The sequence below is a fragment of the Vigna angularis genome, chromosome 2 (genome assembly GCF_016808095.1).
Source record: "Vigna angularis cultivar LongXiaoDou No.4 chromosome 2, ASM1680809v1, whole genome shotgun sequence".
Lineage (NCBI taxonomy): Eukaryota > Viridiplantae > Streptophyta > Magnoliopsida > Fabales > Fabaceae > Vigna > Vigna angularis.
Window position 1 is genome coordinate 32554628 of NC_068971.1, and position 10902 is coordinate 32565529.

The following is a 10902-nucleotide window of genomic DNA, read 5'->3' on the forward strand; positions in this document are numbered from 1 at the left end:
TAGTCACTTTAATTATTTTCATAATTTACTTTTACTTTTACTTTTTAATTTTAAAATATGAGCAAAGATAAAATATAAATATAAATTATGTAAATCAAAATGAAAATTTTTAATATATATATATATATATATATATATATATAATTATTATTTTATGGATGAAAAAAAAATCTTTTTATATAATTTATAAATATTATTTTTTCATTGCACATACTTGAACTAATTTATATATCTAAAAATAATAATAAACTCCCTATTATGAAATGTGTGGGAGATAACATTGATTTTTAAGAGGTATGTATATTATATTAATATAATGTGTTAATATATCTTTCCTAAGCTTAAAAGGTTTATAAACATTTAATTACAACACTAACATTGATTTTTAAGAGGTCTGTATATTATATTAATATTCACTCATTTTTACGAATTTGAGCGTCTGAGAGTTGTTACAGGTTCACATATTCTTTCCTCAACAAACTCGTTGAAACTTATTATAGGTTCAACTATGTATGAGAGGTTTGATGTAGGTATAGGAGAGGGAAGTTGAAGTGTCTATAGGGTTTGGGGGTGGGTACGAAGGTGTGAGAGCTAAGGGTAAGAATGATTTTAGGAGGATCAGTTGTTGTGGTTATAATGGTTTATTGGTCGTCTTAGTTGTTAGTTGAGGGGGTGAAGGTTCTCTAGGCGGTGAAGGTGGTAATGTTTGAGTTGTGGTTTGAGAGGTGAAGATAGTGGAGTTTAGGTTGAAGGTGTAGACGATCTAGGTGAGATGGGTTTAGTTGAGGGTATATGTGGAGATGAGGAGAGTTGGGCTTGAGTGGGAGGAGTGGACAGTGTTTGGGAAGGTTAGTTGGGAGGTGGCAAAGAAATGTCAGACGTTGGGAGAGGTACAAATGATGTGTCTTTAGATGTGTCGAGATGAACGTCTAAGGACTAATTTAGGTCTTTTTGGAGAGAGTTCTGCAATGGTTACTCCTTAAATGTTGAGGGGCATTTCGCGACACATTTTCTAAAGCAGTAAAAACATGTCCATCATTAAAGTATGATTTCTCTTTAGGACATTTCTTAGGTGAAGAAGGCTTATTCACTTTCTTGGCCTTCTTCTCTTTTGATGCAGTAGGTCGAGGTCTTTTGGAAGATGTTCCACCCTTGGATGCTTGAGCCTTTGTTGATGTAGGGTTGAAAGGTTGACCAGACGTTGCTTCCTCAGACGATGAAGGGGATGCTTCAGCAATATCAGTTGCTTCATTTTCCTTTTCTAGCAGCCTCTACCTTTTGTAAAACCTTAGGGCTTGGCAACCCTTTATATCCATCTTCAAGAGATTCAGAGTCTTATCAAACCCTATAACTCTGACGGATTCTTTCTTTTCTACGTCCATGTGAGGATGATTTAGATGATTATTCCTTGTGTTTGCAAACCTCACAGTCTCCAAAGAAGGGATCTTTTCTACCTTCTTTACTTCTAACTGCATTTGTCTAATGTTGGTTATGTTGAATACTTAGCCACGAGAGGTGCCACTCATTACAATATGGTTCCTTATGAGAACATGAACATTTTCAAACATCATATGCTCAAGAACCTTCCGATCAACAATCAATCTGACCAATGAAGTCTAATAGTAGTTGTACACCTTCTTGCTCAAGTCTTGATGGACTGGACGACGTGGATAAGAATCGTGTGTGGCAGGTTGAAAGGCATCTCAGTTATCAAATGATATATGACAAATCTACCCATCTCAGTCACATGATCTCTAGAACTGCTCTTATGTAGGAACATCTTCGAGCATACATGTTAGAGGACTTTTGCATAAGGGCTCAAGTTTAACAAAAAAGCATTAAACGAAATATCCCTCTGAATGAAATATTGTTTTAAAGAAATAGTGTTTAAAAGAAATATAGTTTAGAAGATCCTTTCTAGACAAAACAAGCTCATAACAACGTTTTCTAGACTATATTGTCTGATAGACAAAGCTTTATAAACAGTGTCTAATGAAAGGAAGCATCTTTTTAAAGAATCATCTAATAGATGATATGTGTTACAAGCCGCATTTTAACAAATAACGTCTTACTAACATAAGTGTTTATCTTTATGCTAACACTGAAGCTTAAAATATGTTTTACTCAAATAGTGTTAATTCAAGCAAGCGTCTTATAAAATGTATCGTCTAACAAGAGTTCGTTAAATGTTGCATATCTCAAACAGGTTTTCAACATAAGCATCTAATGTTTACACCGTCTGATATTCATATGTTGAATGCTTTATTAAACGATGCATTTATTAATAAGCTGAAAAATGATAAAATGTATTGAACATGTAATACAGCCTAACGCTTATCAATGTTCAAAATATTTAATGTATGTACGATAAAGTGCTTAGATGCTTGCATACATTATTCTTGATATTTTTTGCAGATCACAAAAGTACAAAGACTTTATTAGAATCAATGCACCAAAGATAAAGACGTTCAAAGATATGAAGAATATTAATGTTTCCCTTGAAGACTTATACTCTAACACATCGTACAAGCTATGTTTTGATAAAAGCTATGGTAAATCATTCTACCTTTGCAAAGTAGATTGAGCCTGACTTCTTAAAGGCCACCAGTTTTACATGAAGTCAACCTTATCTAACCGTCATTTCTTAAGAAAATCTATAAATAGACAAAAGCTTGAAGAGAAGACAAGAAGCATAACATTGAGAACTTTTGAACCCTCATACAAGCTTGCTATTACTCTACTCTTTTATCGTCTAATGCAAAAATTTCTAAGAGAAAGAACGCTAGCAAAATCTTAGATTTTGTTGTACTGTTTTTAAGCTCTTTTTGAGAGTTACCATCTGTATTTGCTCTTAACACTGACTGTATTGTACATTCTGAAGAGAACTAAAACACTTGGTATTTATCTTAGTTGAGTTAAATAGTCTAAATAGTTGTCTAGGATTGATACCAGAAGTGGTTAGAATACTTGTGATGGAAACTCATTTAGGGAATTTCATTCAAAGGGGTACCAACTAAAGCTAAGGCTAAGAAAGGGAAGTGAAGAAGGACTTTTAAAGGCTCTTTCTTGATTTTCTTTCCCTAAGTCTTAGAAGGATTCTCTAAAATACTTATATTGTTGTTTTGTAGGGTCTAAAAAGGCTTGGAGATCATGATTGAACCACCCAAGAAGCATGAGAAGCCAAGGGAAGCAAAGGAGCAAAAGTTAGGAAGAAATAGGTGGAATTTCGGATTGGGAGTTTACCTTCCGGATTATACTTGTGAAGAAAAATGGCTTCCACATTGGAATTTCTCCCAGCCAAATCCACTGCACGCCCAGCCACTACTAGATGCATTTTACACATGTTTAATTTTGACCTTGATCAAGGCATGGCTTGCGTGAGCTGATTAGTTGGAGCTTCTTACACAAACTAATTTAAATTTGGGAGGGAATTTGGGTCAGAAACATGGCTCATCTTTACCTATAAATAAGAGAGTCATGACTATGTAATTTCTCACTTTTGAGCTTAATGAAATGTTATAGGATTGATTCCATCTTTTTTTGCTCTTTAGTCACCTGAGAATTTCTAATTCTCTCACTCTCCTCTAGCTTCCTTCCTTAGTAGGAAGGTCTTCTGAGCTTGGAGGCATCATAAACACACCACACCTTCATCCAAACTTTCATCAAATACCTTCTGTGCATCCAATTCACTGCACCAAATCTCATTCTGTTGTGCATCTGTTTTGGAGCTTCTTCTTGCGTGCTTAATGCTAGGAGAGGGTTCCATCAACTTGTATACCAAGAGTAGTTAAACTCAGACTATTAGTATTGACTAGGTGAACCAGGAGTGGTGCTAATACTCGACGTAAACCTGGAGAGGTGAAACTTGTGTAATTTTCTTGAAGATTAGTGGAACCCTTTCAAAGTTCTTAAGGGAGAGCTGGATGTAGTTTAGGTTGAAGGAACCAGTATAAAATTTGTGCTTTATTGCTTCGCTTCTTAAAAACATTTTCCTTTATATGCCCTTCATAAAAACCATCATCTAAACATCTTATTTTAAATCATCTATCTTTTGATAATCCATTAGACGCTGCTTTATGAAAAGTTTGAAAACATTATTCACCTCCTCTAGTGTATTCCTATGATTTCACATATTATGTTCCATTTGGTGTCTTGGTTTTAGTTTCTTTTGATTAAAATTCTCTTCTTCTCTAGAGTACTGGAAGTGAACCTTCACATCTAGATAACCTTGGTTATCTTAATGTCCAATGAGAATCTTTCTTGAGCTTGCTTAATCACTTACACACCATATAATATTAAACCATAATCTTTATCATTCATTGTGAGTCTTGAACTCATCATCCTCCTCTTTTTGGAGAAAATTCAACCACAAATTCTTAAATCCTACATAAAAAGGAGAAAGATCACCCACATTAAAAGTGTCATGTTATAACTAGGGGGTAAATCTAACTTATAAGCATTATTGTTTATTTTCCTAACTACTTGGAAAGGGTCATCCCCTCTAGGGTGGATTTTGGAATTCCTTTGAGTAGGGAACCTTTTTTTCTCAAGTGAAGTCATACCCAATCACCCTCTTTAAAGGTAACCTCTTTCCTACCTTTATTGGAAAACCTTTGGCATTACCATACCTTCCTTTCTATGTTACCCTTGACTTGAGCATGTAAGTCTTAGATCATCTTAGCATGCTCTTCTCCATCTTGGCAAGTCCATGCCTCACAAGTGGGAAAGGGAAAGAGATCTAGAGGTGTGAAGGGATTGAGCCCATAGGCAACCTCAAAGGGAGAGTGTGAAGTAATGGAGTACATCATTCTACTGTATGCAAACTCTATATGAGGAAGAAGATCTTCCCACTTCCTAGGATTATGCATTATCATGCACCTAAACATTTAACCCAAAGTCTTATTAACCACCTCGGTTTGGCCTTCGGTTTAGGGGGTGACAAGTGGTAGAAAATAGAAGTTTAGTGCTAAGCTTGCCCCCACAATGTCCTCCAAAAGTGGCTTAAGAATTATGATCACTTACTATGGTTCTAGGGATGCCATGAAGTCTTACTACTTCCTTAAAGAAGAAATTTGCAATTAATCTTGCATCATCCACTTTTTAGCATGGGATAAAATAAGTTATCTTCGAAAACCTATATATCACCACAAAGATAGAATCCCTATCTTTCTTTGTCTTTGGGAGCCCTAGTATAAAATCCTAAGGTCTCTAGTACACTCCTTAAATAATGCACATGCTCTTCCTTAGACAAGCTATATATGAGAATGTCATCAAAGTAAACTATTACAAACTTGCCTAAGAATTATGTAAACACATGATGAACGAGTCTCATGAAGGTACTAGGTGTATTAATCAAACCATAAGGCATGATTAACCACTCATATAGTCTAAACTTAGTCTCAAAGGTATTCCTAATTTACATAAGAGTAAATAAATCTAATGTAAATTTATGTCAGAGTTATTGACAATATAACATAAATTTACGTTGGAGAAATAACCAAATATCAATTTACTTCTTATACAATGTTTGACCTTTAGAAGCCATAAAAAGTCTAAAATAACAAACATAAAAAATCTTCTTTATGTTAGTCTCAACCAGAAAACATTAGGTTCTATAACAAAAAGAATGATGGACAAATGTGTCCACCCAATTTGCCAAAAGATATACATGCATCTTGGTTGAAGGTTGACCTATTTTTTTTTTTTTGTTGAAAACAAAATTGCCAAAGACATTTTATTTATTAAAACTATATACACTACATGGAAATTTGGTACAAGTAATCGTTCAGACAATGCCAATCCAGCCTAAACATGTGAAAAGATACTTATGATAGTTGAGGAGTCCCCACTCCAAAAATGACCCAACATTTAAGAGTCTTGAAGCATCTAAAATAACACTATTTAAACCTTTTTGCTTAGTTTGACTCAAGGTTAAGGGATTATATATATATATATATATATATATATATATATATATATATATATATATATATACCATTATAAATGGATTATATAGACTCTAATCATGAATTATGACCCACACCCTCAACATTCGATTTGATAAAGATTCAATGCTCATACATTTGTCTTTTAACATAAAATCTTCTTTACGAAAATTAAGTTGTCCCATAGCCAAATTGTTAATCACCTAGAGGCCATGTGTATTAGTTTAGTCTTCTAAAGGGAATAAAACTTATCCAAGTTGGTTATATAGTTTGCTAGTTACTAACACAAAGATCTAATAAAAACTACAAAGAATCTTAAGCAAATTATCTTTAATAAGTTATTCATTACTCTTTTTTTAGTGTACCATTAAGATCTCAAAATGAATCCTATTCATTAAAGTGAGACGAATGCAACCCTTTTACCTTAAATGGCTTAAGGTTAAGGGACTGCATATTGTTATTGTAATAGTTAGAGTTTTATTTGATAATCAGTTAAGAATAGAGTTTAGTGTTTAGTGTCTACTTTATGACTTAACTAATCATGTATAGAACGATCTGATATTTGAATATACTATTTACTTATAAAACCTAAAAGGTAGGACGACTTTGAACACAACGTTCCAAACTTGGAATCAAATGATGTATTAAACCTTCAATTTTCTAGTATTCTCATGTACACAAGATTCCCTAACAATCACTTATATTAAAAAATTATGAGACTTTTATTAATAAATAAATAATGTGACACAAGAAAAAGATAAGCAAATATTGGTACCCTACCCTAAGCTTTGTTCTAGTTTTAGTTTACCAAAATCTAAACCAGAACAAAAGTACGTAATGCGATTCTTCACGCATTACAATGTGTATTCTTCACGTAACTTTCTATTACGTACACATTTAGATCTCTATAATAATATATGAATAATAATGTATCATGAAATACCTTTATTTTATAGAATTTTATGTTATTATTTAACTTCAATTATATTTTAAAATTATAATATTTTACACTTCAAAATTATTATTTTGTTACAGCAATACAAAATAATAAAAATAAATCACATATTTATTTAATTGTAAATACAAATGTTCTATAATATAATTGCGCTCTTTTATTCTTCTTTCAAGCAGAAAGTACAATCTATATCATTTGACTATCTTTATTTAAATAATATAATATTAAAATCAATATAAATAATATAAAATGATCCATTCATTCTTATTTATTCATTTTTATTTGTTATCTGTTATTTTGATATTTATACAATTATAATTTCTTTTAACATTTAAAATTTGAAATTTAAAAAAAAAATATTTTGATATTAAATATTTGATATTATCACTTTTTTTATTATGATTTTTATATTTTCATAAAAATTATTTAATTAAGATTAGAATAGTAAGAATGCAATTACCAAAACCCGAAACGTATAAACTCCTTTCTGTTCCGTTCCCTGTCCATCTCTTACTAATTTAAGGACGTTTCGAAGACTTTTATCCTTTGGGAAGTGTGTGCATGAAAGTATATTATTTTTGCCAGCACGTTAGAGTCCGCTCATATATAAAAGGCCACCGAACAATGCCCCAAGAATGTATGAACACGTACGTAGTGGAGTACGCTATCACAACCGTTTGGAAAGACCACATTTATAACACTTTCAATTCAAAACATAAACTGTAATAATATATATATATATATATATATATATATATATATATATATATATATATATATATAAAGTATATTTCTATACGCGAGATTTGTGGTTTGTTCTTTGAACAAGTGAAGGAAAGAATCATGGCTGCTTGGAATTCAGTTCCGCTGCATGTCTCCTATGAAGTTATGGGTTGGTTTGCTTTTGCTTCCTGGTCCATCAGTTTCTATCCGCAAGTCATCTTGAACTTTCGCAGAAAAAGGTACCATTTACTACCAGTTTTTGTGTAATTTTTTTTCTTTTCAGTTCCTTATCTTATGACTTTTTGCTTCTATTTTATTGTGTTTTGTATTGCTTTTGTTGTATAGTGTGGTGGGCTTGAACTTTGATTTCGTGTTGCTGAATTTCACGAAACACTCTTCGTATCTCATATACAATGCATCTCTGTACATCAGCTCTACTGTTCAGAAACAGTACAGAAACAAATATGGTCAGAAAGAGGTTTGTTCATATCCATTTTTTTTTATTGAAGTTAAATTGATTAATCTCAGTTTGTGCTAAAGTGAAAGGGGAAAGTTATGTTTGTCACTTTACACAGTTTCGTATCGAGATATTTTGATAATCTGATGTGCTTGCGTTCCAACTTCAAATTCTTGCACTGCATTGTTAGGTTATCGACCCTTATATTGTCCACGGTGGTTCTTGTGGTTAGCACAGTCTTTTCCTTGTATAAGTGTTTGGGCTTTGTCGTTTAATGTTAGGAGAAGCTACACATGAGCCAACAAACCCACTAATCCATGAAAATGCCTATTAAAGAAAAAATTGTGCAGACTCATGATTATAGAGTGTGGAGTACTTTAAATATGATGACAAACAAATTTAAGGTTGGAACAATTTGTAAATTATTTTATAATTAATATCTTCGTTCTTGGTATATCGTGTGTATTCATTCTGTCATGCCTCAGGCAAATGCAACTTATGGAAGGCTAGAAGTTTTTTCTTTCTTTGTTTAATGTCTGCATAAATTCATTATTAGCTGAAGGTGATTCAGCATTCTTTGATATATTTCAGATGATACCTGTGGCAGCAAATGATGTTGCTTTTTCAGTCCATGCTGTTTTGCTGACAGCAATTTCCTTGTTCCAGATTGCTGTATATGATGTTAGTACTATGCTCCCTCTAATTGAGCTTATTGTTCTTGTTATGAATTTATGATTATCCTAAAAGAGGTTAAGTTTTCATGTAGCGGGGAAGTCAGAAAGTCTCTAAAATCGCATATGGAGTTCTCCTTGTTACATGGACCTCTGCAGCAGTCTGTTTCTTTGTAGCATTGCACAATCATAACTGGCTCTGGCTAATCTCAATCTTCTCGTATGTTTTCTGTTTTAGTTTGTTACATGACAATTGGCATTAATTTGACTTCCTATTGTGGATTATTAAGAAATTTGCATTGGAGAATCATAATAAGACCAAGTTTTTTACCATGCCATTGTTACATATAACATGCATCATGATTGATGAATGTGTTAACAAATTTCTTTCTGACTTTTCTTGAAACTGATTCACTTGCAGTGACATTCAAGTTTGTATGACGGTTATAAAATACATTCCCCAGGTCAGGACCTATTCGAGTTTTTATGATTTCCTTTTAATTATAGTTTCTCGTGTTTATATTATCTCAATTTGATTGCTGAGATAATTTAGCTCTAGGAACTAGGGACCAGTTAGATTATGATAGTCTTGTCTTCAATGAAGCATATTTTGGAATGCAAACATAAACAATCTGAAGAAGGGCTTTTTACTAAATTGGCGAGAACTGCTGCATATTTCTTTGGTCATAAAGTGAACTTATTGTTTGTTGAAACATGCTAACCATTTTATCTCAAGTAGTAAGTTGTGATATTGAATATAGGCAGTGATGAACTTTATGAGAAAAAGTACAGAAGGCTGGAGCATTGTTAACATTCTACTCGACTTTTCTGGCTCCGTAGCTAACTATGCGCAAATGTCTATGCAATCAATCGATCAACGTAAGTCATCTTCTTTACCAAAGGATTTTGTTCCATTTATAGTTTAAAAAAGGCTAGTAGCATACTCTTTTAAACACTCTACTATTGATTGCAAAACATTTAAAATCATATCATTTTGGCTGTTGAACTTTTTATTAACAAGTCTCAATCATGATTTTGCAATGTTTAATAAGTTCTAAAAATCAATATTATAAAAGAGTATGTAGCTATTATCTTCTTTACGGTTTAAATTGATATCCAACTTTGATTTCCAGATTCTTGGGTGAACTTCTATGGAAATATAGGGAAACTGCTGCTATCTCTGGTGTTTATTTTTTTTTTCTGCAAGAGATTTTACTTGTTAGATAGTTATTCTGATCCAATAGAATTTTTAACTAATATTGCTATTCATAAAATGAACCATTGCAGGTGTCTGTATTCTTTGACATCCTTTTCATGTGCCAACATTATCTGTTATATCCTGTGAAGAAACGAAAATTAGAGGCATCTCCTGAACGTGATAGTGCCAAGTCTTCAGATAAACCATTTGAGAATGTCTAACATGGAACTTGTGTCATGATTTCTCTTGTAATGAACTCAATCCTAATTGATCCTTTTGCATTGAAAATTCAATAACCGTAAATGCTATTAGTGTATAAAGATAAAAGCATCAAACAAAAAGTTGTTAGTGTCCTTATCATTTTCTTCTTTAATTTCCAACCAACTATTCACCCTCTATAAGTATTGGATTGTGTGGCGATGTGAGCTGATATTGTTTTGTAAAATTTAGCATGGTTTGTTTGACCACAATGGCTGACTCGGGTAATTGAGATCCTAAACAAATTTTCTTTAGTAGCTTGCTCCACTATCCCAAAACAACTTTAACTGTATTGATCTTGCTAAATATTAAAATCTAGTATGTGCTCTTATTTTAGTATTCAGAGTGTGTACTTTAGGTAGAAAAAAGGGTTACATTTACCTTGTGTTTGGACGTGACATTTCAACAATTTCAAGAAACTGAAGTACATTGAATTATTTTCATTTTATAATTACTTTGTTTGGATGAATAAATTAAAATATCTTATATTTCAATTTTTTTATTTGATAAAAAAATTTAGTTTCTCTTACATAATTCTATTTTAAAAATATTTAAACAACTCCACTTTATCTTTAATACGATACGAGGTGATTTAACTTGACCTTTGATATAAGATTAAGAGATTATGATTAACTCGATACTTGTTGATCCATCTTAAGTATTCAAGAGAGTGACCTAGAACATGATACAGTAAG

General features: G+C 32.3%; 1 protein-coding gene across 2 annotated transcripts; it reads left to right on the forward strand.

The window, feature by feature from the left end:
• Positions 1-7701: 7701 nt before the first annotated feature.
• LOC108328317 (cystinosin homolog) lies at positions 7702-10306 on the forward strand. Of its 2 annotated transcripts, XM_017562173.2 has the most exons (8): positions 7702-7862; positions 7969-8101; positions 8672-8761; positions 8847-8971; positions 9173-9215; positions 9513-9630; positions 9885-9934; positions 10039-10306. In XM_017562173.2, the coding sequence occupies exons 1-8, from the start codon at positions 7744-7746 to the stop codon at positions 10168-10170; spliced, it is 810 nt and encodes a 269-aa protein (XP_017417662.1). In that variant the 5' UTR covers positions 7702-7743; the 3' UTR covers positions 10171-10306. The 2 variants fall into 2 exon arrangements, with proteins under 2 accessions (XP_017417662.1, XP_017417663.1); XM_017562174.2 differs by lacking the exon at positions 9885-9934.
• The last annotated feature ends 596 nt before the right edge of the window (positions 10307-10902 follow it).

Excerpts from the sequence above, each read along its gene's own strand:
- LOC108328317 (XM_017562173.2), top strand. The coding sequence starts at position 7,744 with ATGGCTGCTTGGAATTCAGTTCCGCTGCATGTCTCCTATGAAGTTATG. Across the intron at positions 7,863-7,968 it reads TTGAACTTTCGCAGAAAAAG|TGTGGTGGGCTTGAACTTTG; the intron begins GTACCATTTACT and ends TTTGTTGTATAG. Across the intron at positions 9,631-9,884 it reads TATGCAATCAATCGATCAAC|ATTCTTGGGTGAACTTCTAT; the intron begins GTAAGTCATCTT and ends TTTGATTTCCAG.